The 19,703-nt window shown below is 58.1% G+C and overlaps 2 protein-coding genes across 6 annotated transcripts in view; one reads left to right on the forward strand and one right to left on the reverse strand.

The window, feature by feature from the left end:
- Fastk (Fas-activated serine/threonine kinase) overlaps nucleotides 1–3,686 on the forward strand; it is a 4,220-nt gene extending 534 nt beyond the window's left edge. The window contains exons 2-10 of one of the 3 annotated variants that reach the window (XM_013027251.1): nucleotides 366–788; nucleotides 1,391–1,570; nucleotides 1,656–1,795; nucleotides 2,229–2,442; nucleotides 2,535–2,694; nucleotides 2,907–2,998; nucleotides 3,082–3,211; nucleotides 3,283–3,397; nucleotides 3,478–3,686. In XM_013027251.1, coding sequence (XP_012882705.1) covers nucleotides 366–788; nucleotides 1,391–1,570; nucleotides 1,656–1,795; nucleotides 2,229–2,442; nucleotides 2,535–2,694; nucleotides 2,907–2,998; nucleotides 3,082–3,211; nucleotides 3,283–3,397; nucleotides 3,478–3,585 — 1,562 coding nt within the window. In that variant the 3' untranslated portion in view covers nucleotides 3,586–3,686. Of the gene's footprint in view, nucleotides 1–365; nucleotides 789–1,390; nucleotides 1,571–1,655; nucleotides 1,796–2,228; nucleotides 2,443–2,534; nucleotides 2,695–2,906; nucleotides 2,999–3,081; nucleotides 3,212–3,253; nucleotides 3,398–3,477 lie in introns of those variants that run through there. The other 2 variants (XM_013027253.1, XM_013027252.1) reach the window with 2 other exon arrangements.
- Nucleotides 3,687–3,769: 83 nt separating this feature from the next.
- On the reverse strand, nucleotides 3,770–19,703 carry Slc4a2 (solute carrier family 4 (anion exchanger), member 2). 3 transcript variants are annotated; one of them, XM_013027237.1, is made up of 23 exons: nucleotides 19,662–19,703; nucleotides 17,404–17,517; nucleotides 15,678–15,843; nucleotides 15,264–15,505; nucleotides 15,068–15,186; nucleotides 13,071–13,303; nucleotides 12,833–12,975; nucleotides 10,901–11,081; nucleotides 9,537–9,672; nucleotides 9,279–9,444; nucleotides 9,063–9,177; nucleotides 8,742–8,926; nucleotides 8,344–8,569; nucleotides 8,044–8,259; nucleotides 7,815–7,963; nucleotides 7,543–7,737; nucleotides 5,764–6,018; nucleotides 5,588–5,677; nucleotides 5,260–5,426; nucleotides 4,695–4,948; nucleotides 4,435–4,604; nucleotides 4,111–4,284; nucleotides 3,772–4,016 (listed from the first exon to the last, which is right to left on the reverse strand). In XM_013027237.1, exons 2-23 carry the CDS (start codon nucleotides 17,452–17,454, stop codon nucleotides 3,936–3,938), a joined length of 3,714 nt encoding a protein of 1,237 aa, XP_012882691.1. In that variant the 5' UTR covers nucleotides 17,455–17,517; nucleotides 19,662–19,703; the 3' UTR covers nucleotides 3,772–3,935. The 3 variants fall into 3 exon arrangements, with proteins under 3 accessions (XP_012882692.1, XP_012882691.1, XP_012882693.1); XM_013027238.1 differs by lacking the exon at nucleotides 19,662–19,703 and having other exon boundaries at nucleotides 3,770–4,016; nucleotides 17,404–17,454; XM_013027239.1 differs by lacking the exons at nucleotides 17,404–17,517; nucleotides 19,662–19,703 and adding an exon at nucleotides 16,824–16,879.

The following is a 19,703-nucleotide window of genomic DNA, read 5'->3' on the forward strand; positions in this document are numbered from 1 at the left end:
CGCCCTCCGCCCCGGGCCGGAGGGGCCGGGCTGGGCGCGACCACTGACCCCGTGAGTGACCTCGGGCTTAATTTCCTTGTCTCCACCCGTGAAATGAGGCAGCGACAGCTCCACGATGGAGGAGATAGTGCATGTGGGATTGCTTTGCGAGTAGCGCTGCGCCGAACACACGGAAGGACCAGGGTTGCTGTTGCAAAGAATGGAAGGGGGAAGAGGGGCAGGAGGGGAGAAAGGACCAGAGCAGTTAGAAAGGGTTGCTCTCACGCCAGGCTCTTCTGCCAGGGGAGTGAGGTAAGGAATAGCTAGAAGGGCTTTCCCCCTCCTTGGACGAAACCTCACCCGATTTCCTGACTGCCCCCCCCCAGGGTCTCCATCACCCAACTCCATGCTTCGAGTCCTGCTCTCTGCCCAGGCCTCTCCTGCTCGGCTGTCGGGCCTGCTACTCTTCCCACCAGTACAGTCCTGCTCTTTAGGGCCCAGCAAGTGGGGGAACCATCCTCTTGGAGGAGGGCCCCGTGCAGGCCCTGTGCAAGGCCTCCAGCGGCTTTTGGAGCAGGCAAGGAGTCCTGGGGAGTTGCTGCGCTGGTTAGGCCAGAATCCCACCAAGGTGCGCCCTCACCACTACCCTGTGGCACTTCGTCGTCTGGGCCAGCTCTTGGGGTCTACACCTCGGACCCCCCCTGTGGAGCAGGCCACACTACAGGACTTGAGTCAGCTCATCATTCGAAACTGCCCCTCCTTTGACATTCACACCATTCATGTGTGTCTGCACCTCGCAGTGTTACTTGGTGAGGAGTGCATCTGGGAATGTGGGCATCTAGGCAAAGTAGAAAAAGAACAGTGGAGGACTCAAGGTCACCAATAGACTCGTCTCCCAGGGGTTTGCCCAGGAATGGCACACACCATGCACATTTGCTGCTGCCTGTGGCCAAAGCAGATGTCACATCAACTAGCATTCATAGATGGGTGCTGGTGGCTTTTGCTTGTAAATCTTAGCTACTCAGGAGGCTGAGATCTGAGGATGGTGGGTTGATGCCAACCCTGGCAGAAAAGTCTATGAGACTCTTATCTCCAATTAACCAGCAAAAAGCTGAATGTGCTGCTCAAGTGGTAGAGCAACAGCCTTGAGCAAAAAAAGCTACCTTACCAGCACACGCACACAGAAAGTAGCATTCATTCCAGCTCCCTAGGTTGTTGCCCCAGGTTCCTTCCAACACAGTGCTGCTCTAGGAAGCCACGTTTGGCTTCCTAGTTTGTGACATTTGGAACAAGATGAGATCCCTATTTTATACCTCTGCTATACCTTCTTGCTCAGGAACTGAAGATGAGAAAAGTGAGAACTCATGCTAACAGTGAGAACAAGGACTGCCCTTGCCCCTTTCCCTCTCAGGCTTTCCATCTGATGGGCCCCTGGTATGTGCCCTGGAGCAGGAGCGGAGGGCTCGCCTCCCTCCAAAGCCACCTCCCCCTCTGCGGCCTGGCCTCCATGGTGGTCAGAGGTTGGAAGTTGCTTTGAACTGCCCCCATTTCCAGCGGTACCCACGGAAGCAACTGATCAGCAGCCTGACAGGTGCAAATGGGGACAGGGTTGAGGGGCCCTTAAGTCCTCTGGAGACCTGGCCTGAAGGCCAAAGGTAACGGGCTGTTTTTCACAGAGGTGAGGCCAGAGGAATTCAGTCCCCACGCTATGGTGCTCCTGGCCCAGCACCTGGCACGCCACCGGTTGAGGGAGCCTCAGCTTCTGGAAGCCATTGCCCACTTCCTGGTGGTCCAGGAAGCCCAGCTCAGCAGCAAGGTGGGCTTGCCTCCCACCCTGCCATGCTCCCCTGTGAGTCAGCCTCAGTGACTGGGGCAGGCCCAGCCCCCTCGTCCAACTTGTTTGGTCTCTTCCTCCCGCAGCAAACATTCCGGTCAAGCTCCATGCTCCAGGGTATCTGTGGCTTGGCCAACTCTCATAACAGCATGGAAACCTCCAGTTCTTCAGTTTTCTAGAGAAAGCACTCTTAGCACTGGCCTAGCCTCACCCTTCCCATTTGACCAAGTCTGCAGGCCACACCCCCTCTGTTCGTGTGGTAGTGAGCCCCATGTGGCTCAAGACACTGCTGATGCTGTTGCATTTTCAGTGTGTATGCCAGGGTAGAGGGCCATTCTGTCTCAATAGCCATGGTACCGCTGGGCCAGGCCTCTGTGGTCAGCTTGTGAAAGGCAGTGCACTGGTCTCTCCACAGATGGTACAGAAGTTGCTCTTGCCCTTTGGGCGGCTGAACTACATGCCACTGGAGCAGCAGTTCATACCCTGCCTTGAGAAAATCCTGGCTCGGGAGGCTGGGGTGGCGCCCTTGGCCACAGTCAACATCTTGATGTCACTGTGCCAGCTCCAGTGCCTGCCCTACAGAACCCTGCACTTTGTCTTCTCCCCAAGTTTCATCAACCATATCACTGGTACGTGTGGTGGACGGCTGGTAGGGCTGAGGAGTGAGGAAGTGCCCAGGGGCTGGCAGTCTAGGGTTTCCCCAATTCTTGGTTTCCCACAGGCACCCCTCATGCTCTGATTGTGCGCCGCTACCTCTCTCTGCTTGACACGGCTGTGGAGCTGGAGCTCCCAGGATACCGAGGCCCCCGCCTTCCCCAAAGGCATCAAGTGCCCATCTTCCCGCAGCCACTCATCACTGACCGTGCCCGCTGCAAGTACAGGTGTGCAGACAGCCCGGGGTGAGGGGATGGTGAGCCATGGAAGCAGAGTAGAACGCCAGAGCCTCCACACGCTGCTGAGCATGGATCTTAGCAGTCATAACGAAGAAAACAGGCCCAGAGACAGCAAAGGGGTTTGCCCAGGGTAGCAGTGCCCAGCCGGGACAGACTGGCCTGCAATGAGACCTTGGGTCCTACCGGTGCCCTTTCCCCAGTCACAAGGACATAGTAGCTGAGGGTCTACGCCAGCTGCTAGGGGAGGAGAAATACCGCCAGGACCTGACTGTGCCTCCAGGCTACTGCACAGGTGAGGTGCTGGTGGGCAGGAGCCCTAGAGCTGGGCAGCTCTGGGCCTCCAGCGAGGCCGAAGCCCTGCTCTCTCCCCTGTAGACTTCCTGCTGTGTGTCGGCAGTTCGGGTGCTGTGCTTCCCATCAGGACCCAGGACCCCTTCCTGCCTTACCCGCCACGGTCCCGCCCGCAAGACCAGGCCTCGAACCCCACCCAAAACCCTGCCCAAAGGTAAGAAAGCTGGTGGGGGAGCCTTGGCCAACTGGCCACCAGTACTCTGAGCCATGTCTGCCCCCCTCCAGAGTGGTGCTGATGCTGCGCGAGCGTTGGCATTTCTGCCGCGACGGCAGGGTGCTGCTGGGATCCCGGGCCCTGAGGGAGCGGCATCTAGGCCTAATGGGCTACCAGCTCCTGCCGGTGAGAGGCCCGCCCCGCCCCCCTTGCAGGCTGACCCGCTGCCCAGCGTGACTCACTGACCCACTCTCCTCTCCCCACAGCTGCCCTTTGAGGAACTGGAGTCGCAGAGAGGCCTGCCCCAGCTCAAGAGCTACCTGAGGCAGAAGCTCCAGGCCTTGGGCCTCCACTGGGGACCCGAAGGGGGGTGAGGGAATGCGCAAGGGGCTCAGGATGGCCCCCCTATGGGGGGTGGACAACTTGCACTTTGGCTCCCTGTTTTGGTTTATCATTAAAGTCCCTTTCCTTCCTATGTTGAGTCTCGTTCCTGGGACAGGGTAGGGTTCCCTATGTTTTTCACCCCTCCCCCCAAATGAAGACAGGCCAGGGCTAAGTGGGGGGCTGAAGCACTTTACTGAAGGAGTGGGGAGAAGAGGACTTTAAATTATTAATCACTTAAATAAAAATGAGGAGGAGGAGGGAGACACACCATCCCGCCAGCCCCCGTTCCCTCCGCCCGACAGTCCCTCTGCGAGTCCCGCTGCTGTCCTCCAGGCAGCAGCTACACAGGCATGGGCATCTCGTTGTACTCGTCCACACCCTCGCGCTCATCAAACACGGGCTCCGCCTCATTAGCATCCAGCTGTGAGAGGAAAGGAAGACTGGGTCGGTCCAGAACCTTGGGAAGGGAGCGCCCATGGGAAGGGGGACTGGAGAGGAGGGGGCAGGCTCCTTACACATTTCATCTCTCGTTCAGTGAAGATGCGGGTGAGCACCACCATTCGTAGAGGCACCGTGAGGATGAGGATGAAGGGGAAGGCCAGGGAGGCAGCTGTGGACATGACTGCCCAGAGCAGGGCCAGGCAGAGAAGCTGCAGGGCGGTGAACAGGTGCATCCGCAGGGTCCGAACCTGGGGGCAGAGATGAGGTGGGCCTACGTGTCTCCCCGAGCTAGCCATATCCAGGGGACAAAGGCCATCCTTCTTCTTCAGAGGGGCTAGAAGAGCCCATGTGTCCAGCATGCAGAGGGGGACTGGCCACCCTCTTGGGTGGCCACTCACCTTTTTGACATAGGTGACATCTGGGTGGTGTTTGGGCGGCATGAGCAGCAGATGCAGCCGCTCGTAGAATTGGATCCCATTGAGGGAAGTGACTCCCATGTACAGGAAAATCCCAAAAAGCACAGCGAGAGGGATTTGTCGGAGCAGATCCCCGATGACCATGGAAAGGCCTGGGGAGGGGTGAAGAAAGAGCGGCCTCAGCTTTCTCCCTCGGTGGCCCTTAAGAACCCATGGAGAAAGTGGAGACAAGGCCAACATACCAACGAGCAGAGCCACCAGCAGCCCTGTCACCCGCTGCTCCTTGACCTCCTGAATCTTAGGCTTGTCCCCAGGTGCCACAGCTTTGCTCATGACGGTAAGTGCGTTGGCATGGGTGACAGAGCGGACGGTGGCTGCAGCCAACCACGGCAGGCCGAAGAGGGCACAGATGCCGCCCATGGCCACGATGAGCAGCAGGTCCAGATGGAAGCCGGAGCCCTTCTGCAGCATGCGCTCCTTCTTGGAGATGATCAGCCTGAGTGGGAGGGTCAGTGCTGGCTGAGGCCAGGCACACACAGCACACCCCTTCTCACCTTCCCAGAGCGCCCCAACCAGTCCCTGTGTCGGGACTAGAATTCCATCATGATCTAAACTTGCTCTTATCTTGCATGACCCCCTTCCAGCCAGGCTGTCCCTGTCCCGGCCAACAAAGACGATATTTTCTGCTGCCTATAAAATAAACTTGAGTCAACCTGGTAGCCGAATCCCTTGGGCTCCTTTGCCCAGCACAGCGATGGTCTCCACATTCTCCCAGAGCCCCGAGACCCATCAGCTAGGAAGGCTCACGTGGTGATCTGCGTCTCCATGAAGATCAGGATGAAGACCAGGACGGCAGGCAACAGGCTGGCCACCATCATCCACACAGGGAAGGGGCTCTTCTCCCCCAGGGGGTTGATGATCCAGCCCCGCTTGTCAGGAGCCGTCACTGAGAATCCGTCAGGCACACTCAACTTCTACAGGAATAGGGTCAGGGGCAAAGGTGGATGTGCGGGCACACCACAGAAAGAGGTTGATGTCTGCCCAGTCTGCCCTGGCTGGGGGCTACAGAACCCAGAGTAGTAGAAGCAAGGCAGGGCCAGGCAGTAGCTCCTTACTGCCACGTGTACCACCTTACCTGGGTGTAGGTATCCTCGATACTGTAATCTACAAGCACCATGATGAGGATTGCGATGGGTACCCCGAAGTCCCCGATCACCCGTCGGATCTGAGAGGGAAAGCAGCATGCTCAGAGGCCTCCTGCCAAACACAGCCCCTCATTTCCTTGTCAGCCTCCAGCCTGAGCCCACATACCCGGCCTGGAAAGAACCGGCTATTCTTGAATTTTCGAAGGAAGAAGGCAATGAAGAAGGTGCCCGCCATAAGCACCAGTGACAGCAGGGCTGTGTTGGGCTGGCCCCGGAGTCTCCCGGGTACAGACGGTCCAGCCAAGCTCTCGTTGCCTGGGCTCAGTGTGGATGCTGCCCTGGACCAAGTCATGTTGTCGTCACCATCTGCCTCTGAGCTGTTAGAGACTGAACAGCCATGGAGGGGGTGCTCCTGGAAGATCTGGAGAAGGCCACAAAGAACTCCATTAGCTGAACTGGAGAGAGAGCTCAGCCTGAGCGGGATGCTGGGGGCTGGGACTGGCAGGGAAAAGGCCAGTTTACCTTCCAGAAGCGTATGTGAGCATGTGTGTGTGCCTGTGTGTGACAGAGAGATGTGATAGGGCCTCACTATTTTTGTGTGTGTGTGTGTGTGTGTGTGTGTGAGAGAGAGAGAGAGAGAGAGAGAATATGTGATAGGGTCTCACTATTTAGCCCATGCTGGCACTCACTGGCCCAGCTCACACTCTAATCCTTGTTCCTGCCTCAGTCTCCTACCATACCTTGCTTGAACTTGTATTGTTGGATTAACAAAATGACCCAACTGATCCTTTTCAATAATCAATGAAAATGATCCAATTAGTCACTGGTGGCTCATGCCTGTAATCTTAGTTATTGAGGCTGAGACCTGAGGATTGTGGTTCAAAGCCAGTATGGCAGCAAAGTTCATGGTACTCTCAGCTCCAATTAACCAGCAGAAAGCCAGAAGTGGAGGGGTGACTCAAGTGGCAGAGTAGTCTTTTTTGTTGTAGTTGGTTGTGGGGCTTGAACTCTGGGCCTGGGTGCTGTCTCTGAGTCTCTTTGTGCTCAAGGCTAGCGCTCTACCATTGAGCCACAGCGCCACTTCTGGCTTTTTCTGCTTATGTGGTGCTGAGAAATCGAACCCAGGGCCTCATGCATGTGAGGCAAGCGCTCTGCCACTGAGCCACCTTCCCAGTCCTGGCAGTGAAAAAATGGAGAGCATGAGGCTCCAAGCACTACTGGCACCTGAACACTCACAGACAAATGATCCAGAAGGTCAGCTGTGAACACAAGGCCTCATGGACTAAGGGAAGGCCCAGGGGCAGGCTGGGAGGGAGGAAGACCACTGGGTGTAGTGTGAGCCAGGCCCAGAGGAGCTGTGGGAACTGGGAGAAGACACCTCCCGCCACTGTCCTTTCTGTCTGATACCCGGGCTGTGACTGTGTTTGTTACCTGTGGGCCATTCCCTTCCCATGCTCTCACAAATTTGACATTTTAACAAAATTGAATGTAACCCTTGGTATTAGGTTTTTGGGTTTTTTTGGTCAGTTGTGGGGCTTGAACTCTGGGCCTGGGCGCTGTCCCTGAGCTCTTCAGCTCAAGGCGAGTACTCTATCACTTGAGCTTACAGCACCACTTCCGGTTTTCTGGTGTCACGGACTTTCCTTGCCCGGGCTGGCTTTGAACCACGATCCTCAGATCTCAGCCTCCTGAGTAGCTAGGATGACAGGCGTGAGCCCCCAGTGCCCAGCTTGGTATTCCTTTTTGAAAGAAGGACGTGAACCATGAATATGTGTTGGCAACAGGTTAGGAGGAAGGAGACCGAGCTCTAGCTAGCTTGAGGGCTCCGTGGGACTACAGGCCCAAGGGACACTAAGATAAGCCTGGCCTCCTGTCTAGATAGAAAAGCCAAGATGTTCTGGGCTCCCTGCTGCCCAAAGGCCCTCGCCCAGCTGGGCCTGCCTACCTTGATCAGCTTGTAGAAGGTCTCGTAGATGAAGATGAGGGAGATGAGGAAGGCAAAAATCTCCTGAGTGAAGCGGGAGACGAAGCGGACCAGGAAGCTACCCTCTAGGGCCACCATGAGCAGGGCTAGGAGTACGAGCCAGAAGCCAATCCACACACGGCCCACCAGGTACTCCAGCTGGTTGCTATTACAGAACTGGGAAGGCAAAGTTGGCTATCAGGCCCAAGATCTGGGACTGAGAGCAGTATCTCAGGAAGGGGGCCGGGTCTTACCGAGAAGAAGGCCTCCTCAAAAACCAGGAGGGGCCCAGAAAAGCCAATCACTAGCAGCGGCTGAGCCCCCAAAAGACAGAAGACCACACCCTGGAGCGCTGTAGACATGATCAGCTCTGACACCCCTATCAGGTTCTGCGTTTTCTCTCCTAAGGGTACAAACACAAGCTTAGCTGCTGCCTGCTGCCCTGCCCACTGACACCGGCCTCCCTCCAAGGACTCTGCTTACCAAGCAATCCCCCAAAGGTGATGGCAGGCGACAGGGCCGCGAAGTAGATGAAGATGACCGCCGCCAAGCACTGAGGGTCAAGCGCATCGCGGAAGTCACTCAGGTAGTGGGGGTAGCGGCGCCGTACGTCCCGGATCAGCCCCCCAAAGGGCCGGCCGGTCCGCCGGAGGGGATCGTCTTCAACTGCACCTGCCGCCTCTACCATCTGCAGGAGCGCTGCAACCCAGGCCTCCGTCAGGGCGCCAGTGAAGACTCTCCCTTCCCAGGGAGCCCCCGCTGGTGTGGCCTACATGGGCGTACCCTTATCTTGCGCAGACTTGGGCTCCAACCCAGCGCCGGGGGGCAGCAGCCGGCCCTGCTCCTCTCGCTTCTTGAGCATCTGGCGTTGGAAGTGGGCAACAGAACGCAGCAACTCCTCGCCCTGCACCTCCGAAGGCGGCAGCACCACGCTGCAGTCCAGGAAGGCATTGATGGCCGTCAGCAAGTCATCCCGCTCGTCTGCCAGGTAGGCCGCCTCATGGAATTGCTGCCAACACAGTTGGGGATCAGGGAAGGGCATAGAACGGGGGGGGGGGGAGGAAGAGCCCAGGGCCAGGGCTGGCAAGATCAGCAGCAGCAACAGGGTTGTGTGGAGAGCCAGGTTGATCGAGGGATGCTGGCTCCAGGGAGAAGGGCCAGAGGATGAGGACAGGGCTGACCTTGTCAGACATGAGGGTAGAGATGGATCGGCCAATCTCGTGGTAGTCCATGTTGGCGCTGCTGGGGCCCAGGAGCAGGAAGAGGAAGCGCACGGGCACAGGGACCTCCAGCACCGCGTCCAGCTCCACAGCCTCCCGCAGGCGCACAAAGGCCATGGTGGGATGTGAGAGGAACTCCACACAGCCTAGAGGGGTGGAGGCATCATGGGCAAGAACAAGCAGCAGGGTCCTTCCAGCTCCTACCCCTGGGTGGCTACCGAGACCTGTCCCCGTAACACACACACACACATGCACGCACGCACGCAGACCTGGCCCACGTACCCACAAGGACCACTGTGGCTTCAGCATTCTCAGGAATCTTCTCTAGAAGCTTCAGCTCGTGCTTAGACTTGGAGCGGGTGATGCCAGCTGGTGGGGCTGAAGGTGGCAGCTCACGCTGGGGTGGGAGGGGCACGGAATGGAGCTCAGCCGCCCCTGACGCCCAGGCTTACTCTACAGCCCTGCTGCCAGCCCCGGGCAGACCTGCTCCTCCCTCACCTCACGCTCCACCTCCAGCCGCGTCTCTGGAATTCCACCAATGAGAGGCTCGGTGACGTGGGGGTCACTCTCCGCGCCCTGGGCATGATGATGTCCTAGCAGGGAGCCGAGGGAGCCGGCGGAGATGTTGCGAGGGAAGGAGAAGTCCTTCTCATCACTTGGGTGGCTGGAAGGGCAGAGGACGGTGAGGGTGAGGAGGGGCAGCGCAGGGCTGGAGGGAGGTGGGTGTGATGCAGCGGCGTTCCCACAGGGCCACACCTGTGCTTCAGAAGAAGGGCGCGCAGCACATTGGCTCTGTCCTCAGCCTTGATCTGGTCAGAGATGACCATCTGCTCCACCACCTGGTGGGCTACCCCAGGCAAGGTCTGCTGATCCAGGTCCAAGAGTACAGCCCCTGGAATTGAGACGACAGGGGCCATTCCTCACCCCAGGGCAAGAAACACCACTGAAGGAGAGAAGGAGAGGGGGAGGGAGGGCAAGTGGGGGCAGCCAGGCGGCTGTGGTCCAGGTGTCAGGGCACTGACCTACAAACTGAGGTCCAGGGCTTGAGTCTGAGCTTTGCCTCTGATGCCGAGATCATTGCTTCTCTCAGATCTATTCATCCCCACTCCATCATGACCAGGGTGCCCACTCCTGCTAAGCCCTTTGCTGTGAGAAAGCTCTTCCTCTTAGCTGCCACTCTGATGGTCCTCAAGAGTCCTAGCTCTCCCTCTGGAACTCACACAGCTGACATCTGCCCTGTCCACACGACAGCCCTCAGCTGCCTAAAGCCATCACCTGCAGCACAGGCTTCTGGTCATCTGTTGCAGCAAGCCCAGTGCTGATCATAGACTTCTCCTGCTGCCTCATATAGAAATGAAAGTCCTTTCAAAAGCTACCAGGCTATTTATCTGGCAAGGTCAACTTTCAGGGACGAAGAACTAAAGAAGAAATAGAATCAAAGGGCTGAGAGCAGCCAGAATGGATCACAAAGCCTAATGATAAAGCGCCTTCACTCTGGCACTTAACCCAAGCTCTAGAGCCTCCCTCAGAGTCTACTTACTCTGACTTTGGAAACCATTCTAACAGCAGACTTCTCAGTCTTCAGCTGCTTAGAAACAAGTCTTCAAAGAACTGAGAGTGATTTCCCAACGGGAAGGAGGGAATAAGAGCTCACGTGGCTCTGGAGCCCTGCGTCTGTGGTGGTTTAGTGAAATTTATACAGACCTACAGGTTAGACCACATCCTAGATCCTCTAAGATGCTAGCAAGGCATGCCAGGAATTCCAGGAAGATTTCTATTGAAATGGTTTAAAAAAAAAAACAAACTTACTTTTATCACTTAAAACACAGAAGCTTTGAGGGCTGGAGGTATGGCTCAAATGGCAGAGCACCTACCTAGCAAGTGTAAGGCACAAACATAAACACCAGTAGAGTCTGGGGGGACATAGCTCAAGTTGTAGTAGTGTACCTGCCTAGCAAGTACAAGGCCCCCGTACTGAAAAGACAAAATCATCATTATGGCCAAATCAACAGCAAGAGGGAGAGGGGGAAGGGGGGAAGGGAAAAAGGGGGAGGGAGGGAGAGACAGAGAAAACAACAGCTTGAGCCAAGAGGCCTAAGAGCAAGGAGGCGGGCGGGTACCATGGGCCAGGGTCCTACGAAGCTCCAGAAGGCTGCGGAAGGACAGCGAGGCCACATGAGGCTTCCCCCAGCGCTCAGTTTCTTCCTCCACGTCCTCCTCAAATTTGATCCAGCGGGCTGTCTCCCGCCACTGAGGCTCCTGGTTTTTGTCCAGCAACAACTCATTCAGCTCCACAAACACCTTAAAGGGAGAAGAAAAGACACCATAGGCACAGGCCTGGGAGAAGCGGCGTCATGAGGAACAAGTGATCCTGAGGTGGGGGCAGGGTAGATGGTACACCAGCCACTCGTGACTACCCAGTATGACACTGGATTTCCCTTGTCTATAAGTGGCAATAATGCTGCCCATCTCCACAGGCTGTTGGGCATGTTAAAGAGAACCTGAGCCAGTGTGTAATCCTAGCTACTGAGGAGGCTCAGATCTAAGGATGGTGGTTCAAAGCCAGCCCAGGCAGAAAAGTCCTTGAGACTCTTATCTCCAATGAGCCAGCAGAAAGACAGAATGGCGGTGTAACCCAAGTAGCAGAGGCATCAGCCTTGAGCAAAAAAGCCAAGCAAGAGTGTAAGGTGCTCAGTTCAAGCCCTGGTACCAGCACCAAAAAAAAAAAAAAAACATGTAAACACCTTTGGGCCGTAGCATCCGGCACTGCACAAAATGGGCTTCTTCCTTTTTGCCAGTCTTGGGGTTTGAACTCAGGGCCTGGGGTCTATTCCTGATCATTTCAGTGCTCAAGGCTAGTGCTCTACCAGTTGAGCCACAGTGCCAGTTTTTTCTGAGTAGTTTACTGGAGACAAAAGTCTGATAAAGCCAGGCGCCTGGGCTCATGCCTGTAATCCTAGTTACTCAGGAGGCTAAGATCTGAGGATCGTGGTTCAAAGCTAGCCAGAGCAGAAAAGATCCTGTGAGACTCTTATCTCCAATTGACCACTCAAAAACTGGAAGTGGCTGGGGCTGGAAAGGTGGCTCAGTGGTAGAGGGCTTGCCTTGCATGTACCACATAAGCAGAAAAAGCCAGAAGTGGCGCTGTGGCTCAAGTGGTAGAGCACTAGCCTTGAGCACAAAGAGGTTCAGTACCCAGGCCCTGAGTTCAAGCCCCACAAGCGACAAAAAAAAAAAAAAAGTCTTTCCTGCCCACGCTGGCTTGGAACCATGTTCCTCAGATCTCAGCCTCCTGAGTAGCTAGGATTTTAGGTGTGAGCCACTAGCACCTGGCTTGCACGATTCTTTTAACATGTATTCAGGACTGGCAAAACTAACTGCAAACAACAGAACACGGTCACATCTGCAGGCCACTGCCAGGGTGGGGCCAGGGAGAGACGTGCCAAGGGTGGGAACAGTCTCCAGCTGGGCAGGGGCAACCCAGACGCCGTGGGTGCAGCACTCCCTGAGCTGCACACTCCGCACAGGAGCAGTTTACTATAGGGCTATTATACCTCAATAAACAGCTTGGACAAATTACTAAGTCAGAGTTCAGGAGCAGAGGCCCACAGTCTAGGATGGGCAGGGTCACTGAGTAACTAGGTGACCTTGGGGAAATCACAGACCCCAGTTTATGGCTGACAACACCTGTGCTGTCTCCTTCACAGGTTTCTGGGAGGGTCAAATGAGCACAGAGGTGACTGGGTTTTCAAAATCAAGTGCAGCACTGCCCGCCAGCCTTGTCCAGCCCTGTCCTTGGATGGGGCCAGGAGAAAGCACCTCCTCCTCAGACGCCTCACTGCCACTGCCACGAGCGGCCTTGCCCCTGAAAGGGCAGCATCTCAATATGCAAATCAATGTCTGCCGTGAGGACCCCAGCTTCTGCTCCTTCTACAGGAGTGGACCCCAGCCCAGGGGCAGCCGTAAGGCTCCAGCTCATGGCTGGTCTGCTAGGGAGCAGAAGGGAAGATCCCGAGGCACAAGGGAACAAAGCATGAAGCAAAGACTCATACCTCGTGGGGTTTGTGGGGGGCCCGGGGCCGGGCCCGAGGCGTGGGGCCAGGCTCTCGCCCTTCCCGGGCACTCTGCCCAGACCCTTTGGCATTCTTCCGTACCAAGTGTCGCCTCACCCCAGGCACATCCTCAAACCGGTGACCTGAGGACCAGTAAGGAGTCAGGGTTAGGCTCTCCCTTCTCCTCACTCCCTTTCCCGCCAGCAGTGGACCTGGCCCAGGCCCCACCAGCACTCACTCTTCATGAGGTCAAGGTCAGCCGTGGCCAGCGTCTGGGCTTCGCTCTCATCTGTGGGCACCCGGGGCAGCAGCGCTTGCTCCGCTCCCGTCATGCTCCCGATGCGTCTTCTCTCCTGAAGATTGTAGCTGCGATGGCCAGGCTGGGCTTTGGTCAGGGGGCGGCCCGAAGCGCCTCCGTCATCACCCCCGGCTGTGCCACCGGCCACCGCTGCCACTTCCTCCATCAGAGCGCTGCACAGGGAGAAGCAGTGAGCTGGGAAAGCTGGCCTTCTCCCCCAGGCAGGAGGGAGGCACAGACGCTCCACTCCTCCCAGCTGCCATCCGTGGAGATGGAGATGTGGGAAGAAGAGGGCTTCCAGGAGCAGACTAGCCACATTGAAAGCCCCGCTCTGGCCCTTTCCTAGCTGGGCAGCCCCAACCATCATGGAAGGTTCCATGTGCACACAAAGCCCCATGCTGCTTCGAAAGGTGACATTTTGGCAGCGCAGCGCTCCTTCCTGTGCTCCTCTGACCCTTCCCACCCCTAACTGCAGGACTCAAGCCATGAACACGGTCCCGGACTTGTGATCACAGAGCTGAAGTATGTGGAGGCAAGCTGTGAACCCAAACTTGTGAGGAAGGTCTGTGTGCTGCCTTCCGCAGACACCAGCTCCTGCCTCTCTCCATTTGTCACCAACATCCTATCGTCCTCCCTCCCAATACCAGCAGGCAAACATGGCTGGGGCCCAAGTCCCCTCCAGGTCTCCCTGGCCCACCACACACACTGCCTGGCTCTACAGCCTTGCCCACCTTTCCCTTCTTCTCCCCGGTGCCAGGTTTTCCCTGAAGTTCCTGCCGCTGCCAGCTTCCTTGCCATCCTGGCTCGTAGTGAGCCTGTGCACTCACTCCTCTAAGGGGCACCGTGCCCTTCACCTCCCAAAGCTCTTCACTCTGCCTGGCACCCAGAAAACAACAGGTCTGTGATAGTCATGACCTTGAGAACGTGTTCAAAGTTATTTCCTCCAGGAAGCCTTCTCTGGCTAGTGCCCCTAAACTCCCATCGCATCCTGGTACTTTGCCAGGCACCAGTGGCTCATGCCTTTAATCCTAACTACTCAAGAGACTAAGACCTGAAGATCACGATTCAAACATCCAGCCCAGGTGGAAAAGTCCATGAGACTATTATCCAATTAACCAGCAAAAAGCTGAAAGTGGAGGTGTGGCTCAAGTGGTAGAATGCCAGCTTGAGCAAAAAAGCTAAGGGACAACACCCAGATCCTGAGTTCAAGCCCCAGTATCAGCACCAAAAACATAAGAAGCAAAGAACCCTCCTGGAACTGATGTTGAGCCTAAGCCGGGCCTCTGGATGCCATGATGACGTCCCTGCTCCATTTCACGTGATGACATTTAGTTTCCAATTGGGTGGACTGGCAAGTCCCCAAGAACAAGAGTTCCCCTCTGGAGCTCTGGGGCTCAGCAGGAGCTGGGAGGTCAACCTAGTGCCCAGCTAGAGCCTGAGCAGGGATAGGGGGGGGCGGGGAATAACAGCCAAGTGGGGGGCAGCTTAGACTTCTAAACCATCCTGTAATCCCTGCCAATGAGAGCGGTCTCATGCTATCACCTTCCAAGAGAGATACTGGGAGGTGGCGAGGATCGGAAGCTCAGCCTAGTGACTCCCAAACTTTGCTTTCTCCTGCATGGTCTCCTTCTTCTACAAGATGTGTCTTAGCCGGGCTCCAGTGGCTCACGCCTGTAATCTTAGCAACTCAGGAAGCTGAGATCTGAGGATCATGGTTCAAAGCCAGCTGGGCAGGAAAGGCTGTGAAATGCTTTATCTCCAATAAACCACCCGAAAACTGGAAGTGGTGCTGTAGCTCAGTGATAGAGCACAGGCTCTGAGGTGAAGAGCTGAGGGACAACACTCAGACCCTGAGTTCAAGCCCTATGACCCACAAAAAAAAGAAAGAGAAAAAAAGATGTGTCTTCTTGGGACACTGTCAACAAAGGGGCACTTACCCAGGCTGAGCTCCTTTGGTGGCCCGGTGAGCTGCTTCCTGAGGAGGAAGTTGCATAGGGGGAGATGGACTGGTCCTCTCTGCCTTTCGGTCAGCACTTTCATCCTCTTGTAGAAAGAACTAGAACAGCCATGAGGAAAGGTGAGGCCAGGCCGGGGTCTCTCTGAACATGCACCAAGAGCCCAGGCCCCACTCACCTGCACCGAAGAGGGTGTGGAGGCAGGGGACGGCTGTGTGAGTGCCCGGGCCCCCTCAGCCTCGCTGGCTTCATCCTCATCTTCCTCCCCCTCCTCGATGGTGGGGGTCTCCCCAGTGGGAGAGGCCCCAGGACGCCTTCGAGGCTTCCGTCCTGGGCCTTGAGGGGCCTTGCGGCGGCGTGCATCCGGAGGCAGATGAGTGGACAGCGGGTGGTGGATGTGGTGAGAGGACTGGCGGTGGTCTGTGGGGAAGAGAGCTTGGCTGCTGGCTGGCACGGGCTCCCTCCTCGGCCATCTTGGTGGCTAATGGCAGCCCTTTCTACTGGGACCCAGCCCCCTCGCTGCAAGGAGGTCCGACTGAGCCCCAGCCTCCTCCTCCTCCTCCTCCTCCCGGTCCCCTGACTGCCTCCTCACACTCGAAGTCTTCCTCCCCATAGCTGCGGCCCGGCTCATCTCCTCCTCGGGAGCCTGCCTCCTGGAGGATCTCCTCAAACCGCTCTACGCCCAGGGTGCGGTGAAGATCATCTTCCTCCTGCTGGGGGAAGCCTGGTGTCCCAGAGCCCACGCTCTCTGGTTCTGGCTGTGAAGACAACAGAGGGCATCACTGGGAATGACACCTCAGGTCCCAGCCTGCCCAGTGCCACCGATCAGTGTTCCCCAGGCAGCCACTACAGGGACCGAGCAAGCCCCAGCAGCCTTTCCCTTCAATGCCAGGACCCAGTCCCCCTTCCCCACAGCAGCCGGGACACTGTTGTGTGTGGACTGGGCCGTGTAAGTGGGGGGAAAGTGAAGAAACTCCTTCCAGCTGCAGGACAACTGCTAAGCCCCCTAAGTAACTTCTGGAGGCACCCAAGCTAGCTGCTGTACAAAGTTGGTCTGATCAAATCCAGCCCTCTGTGGCCATGAAAGTATGTGCTTGCTTCGCTGAGAGAGCCCCCCTCATTACTTCAGCAAGCACCCCCTCTGCTGGTCCCACTTGGCTCATCAGCCATCTGGCCCCGCCCCTCTCCCCACCCCCACTCCCCCCACCTGAGTCATCCTGCAGGAGTGTAACAGCAGACAGCACCAGCAGGGCCAGAGCAAGGCAGGAGCTGCAGCGCACCCGCGGCTCAGCCTGGCGAGGAGGGCTGCTACCTAGTCTTGGTCCAGCCCCCCCAACCCCCCGCCGGTCTCAGCTCCCCGCTGCCCGCAAATATTTGCTCAAGAGCTTCTGGAGCTGAAGGGCATCAGGACCTCCAAGGGCGGGGTATGCAGTCCCCTCCCCACAGTGCCAGCCACTAAAGCCAAGAGGCAGAGGAGAAGGGTGGGTCTTAGGGAGATGGGCAGGGGTGGGGGCGCACACAAAGCAGCTGGAGTTGGCAGGGCCTGGGTCAGCAGAGGATGCACAAAGTCTTCGGTCTGGGACATCTTCTGCCCAGCCCAGCCCCGCAGCTCCAGCGGGCTTTCCCAGGCAACCGGCCCCATTCCCACCAGAAGCAGCCAGGCAAGAGGAAGCAAGGGCGGAAGCAAGTCACCGGGAGAGGGGGGGCAGGGTAATGGTGGGTCAAGGACCCCTCGCACCTGAGGCCGCAGGAGGAAGTCCATGGCGGCAGAGGTGAACCTGGGAGACAGGAGGAGGGCACCTGCCAGGCCCCTTCCCAGTCACATGCCAGGCTGGGCTGGACTGATTGTGGCCCCGAGGTTAATCATTAGACTTCTTAGGAAAATCAGGAGGGGACCAAGGGGGGAGGTGGCCACGTGGGGGGCGGGCCTAGGTGGCACCCGGGGATCAGGGGCGGGGCCTGGGCGGTGCCAGACAGCCAGCAAGCTCTGCCCAGAACCGTGGTGCACTGTAACCATCTCCCAGCAGCAGACCGCAACACCTCACCGCCGGTCAGAGGGGGGTCACCGCATGAGACCCAAAATTCCTGTCCATCTGAAGCTAAACTACCACGCAGGGCATCAGGAAACCGCCTGAACTCCCTCCCAGAAAACCAAAGCCACCTGTCCCCCACTTAACCTAGTCCAGCACTTTCCCACTCCCGTAAGGTCAGGGTGCAGAGTGGCATCTCCCCTCCAATCCACCACAGCCTCTTTTCCCGGCTTCTGAACGCCCACCCTGCACCCGGTCCAGCTGGAGGCCGGTGACCACAGTACTCACCATGTGCAAGGAATCCCCGCCCGAGGCGGGGCGCCTGGGGGCGCTGCTCATGGCCAAATCTTAGCCCTTTTCGCTGTCACTTCGACTTTCAGGGCAACAAGGCGGAGGCATAACCTGGGTGGGGGAGAGGCAGGGTCTCCATGCAGGCAGGGCACAGGGCCCCAGGAGAAATGGAGCCCCCAGCCACTGCCTACTCGTTGCTCGGGACAGTGCCTGGCCTGGGAAGGGCCTCAGAGTGGTCCCTTAGAGGTGGCCAGAGAAGAGGGGAGAGAGATTTCTAGGCAGAATGGAGAAGACCAGAGGGAGAAGAAAGGAAGACTGAGGTGAGGGGGGCCACCAGGAGCCCAGAGACAGAGCAGAGAGAAGGAGACAGAGGAATGGGGAGAGGCTGCAAGAAAAATGAGGGAGGAAGGAGTCAAGACCCAGCCCAGGAGAGAAAGCAACAGAGATGAGGGAGGGAGAGATAAGGAACCAAGAAAGAACGGGAGTAAAGGGCCAGGCAGAAACAGGAACCCAGCCGTGGGGGACGGGAGGTGGGCCTGAGACCAGAGAGGGGTGTGGTGGAGAGGGAGACACCCTGCCGAGCAAAGGGGTGGAGAAGGGGGCCAGATGCCTAGACAGACAGAAAGAGAACTCTGGAGAACCCAAGAGGGCAAACAAGAAGCTGGCTAGTTGGGAGGGGATGCCCCTTCCCCAAGGTAGGTGGGTAGGGAGGTGCCCCTCCTCAGCCCCCCAGGCACAACAGAAGCAGAGCGGGAGAAGGGCAAAAGTCTAGGTCTACTTATTCAGTAGGAGGGAGGAAAGGCTAGGAGTGGGCTCAGGCTGGACAGAGCTTTATAGTGGGGGAGGGGCATGTGATGGCTTGGAGGGGGTGGGCACAGAAATCCTGAGAAGCAGTCCCATCCTCCCCAAGCCGGGCCAGGAAACTATGAGTGGCAGGGCTGCCTTCCTCCTGACGGTGACTGTCGGGGACACAGGGGGACAAGGTTGGGGGTGGGGTGTTGGAGCAGTTAGAAGGGACGTAGGGAGGAAGCCCAACCAGGGCCAATCGGGGTACCCATTCCTAGTGGCAGTACAGCCAGCAGGGTCTCTGTAGGTATTAACAGGACGATCCTTCTATGTTGGAGGTTGGGGTTGTTCGACTTGAAGCTATTTAGGGATAAGATAGGTAGGTCGGCATAGGGTCAAAGAATAATGGTGTGTGGGGGGGTGTCAACCCAGGGTGAGCCTGAGTGACGTGTTCCTGGCAGGCACCCCAACTCAGCTGACTGCTTTCCCCACCTCCCCCTCGGCAGGCCTTCGGCTAGCATGGGGGAGAAGCGTCCTGGGAGGAAACGCCATCGGAGAAGGTGTGGGGAGGCAGGCCTCAGCACCCCGCAGGTGCTTCCCACCGCGGGCTGTGTCCTCTGCACTCGTCCACACCCCCTCCTCCTCTCCACGCCCCCCCACTCCTCCCCCCCCCCCGCTGTCCCAGAACACAAAGCAGCCTCTGTCCAGAGCACCAAGGCCCATAATCCGGGTGGGGGCACATTCCCGGGGCCAGCCCCAACCCGCCCGGGGGGATTAGCATCTCTCCCCCGGCCCAGGGGATTAGCACCCCGGACCCCCACTTGGGCATTAACCACTTTCCAAGTGAATTCGTGCATTCCACAGCTCTCGCTGCGAACCTGGGGAGGAGGGGGGAGGAGGGAGGGCAAAGTGGACCCTGGATTTCAGGCAGCGCCCCCCCCAGCACTGAGCTCCCCACCCAGACCACGCAGCCCCCCCCACGCCCCCAGGAGTCAGGTCCAACACCGGGACCACAAGTTTCCCATCCCCACCCAGCGGCTCCCTCTTCGGCCTGACCCCATGTCCTGGCCTGACCCGCCACCCCCCCCGGCTCCGCCTCCCAGCTCGGAGATGGGGGCGGAGGGCCCGAGCAAGCCCGACCGACCGCGCTGAGGGGCGCTGAAGGCAAGTCTCGGGGGAGAGGGTGGTCTGGAGCCCGCCCAAAGGAGGGCGGGAGCCGCGGCGGCCCCGCCGGGACGCCACCCCCTCCCGGGGCGCCCGGGAGCGGATCCGGGAACCCCGGCCCCGAGCGGCGCTCCGCCGGCCCCCCCATCCCTCTCCCCGACACCTCGCTCCCCGCAACCCAGTCTCCGCCCTTTCCTCCCCTTCCACTCCCGCCCCGCTCGAGTCCCGAGTTCCCCCTCTCCCTCCCCCTCCCTTCCTCCCTCCGCCGCCCCGGGCCCTCCCCCCGCCGCCACCTATCCGCTTACCCGCTTGCACTGGATTTCGTGCCCCGGGGGTCTCGGGGTCTC

Source organism: Dipodomys ordii, unplaced genomic scaffold (genome assembly GCF_000151885.1).
Source record: "Dipodomys ordii isolate 6190 unplaced genomic scaffold, Dord_2.0 Scaffold101, whole genome shotgun sequence".
NCBI classification, from domain to species: Eukaryota; Metazoa; Chordata; class Mammalia; order Rodentia; family Heteromyidae; genus Dipodomys; species Dipodomys ordii.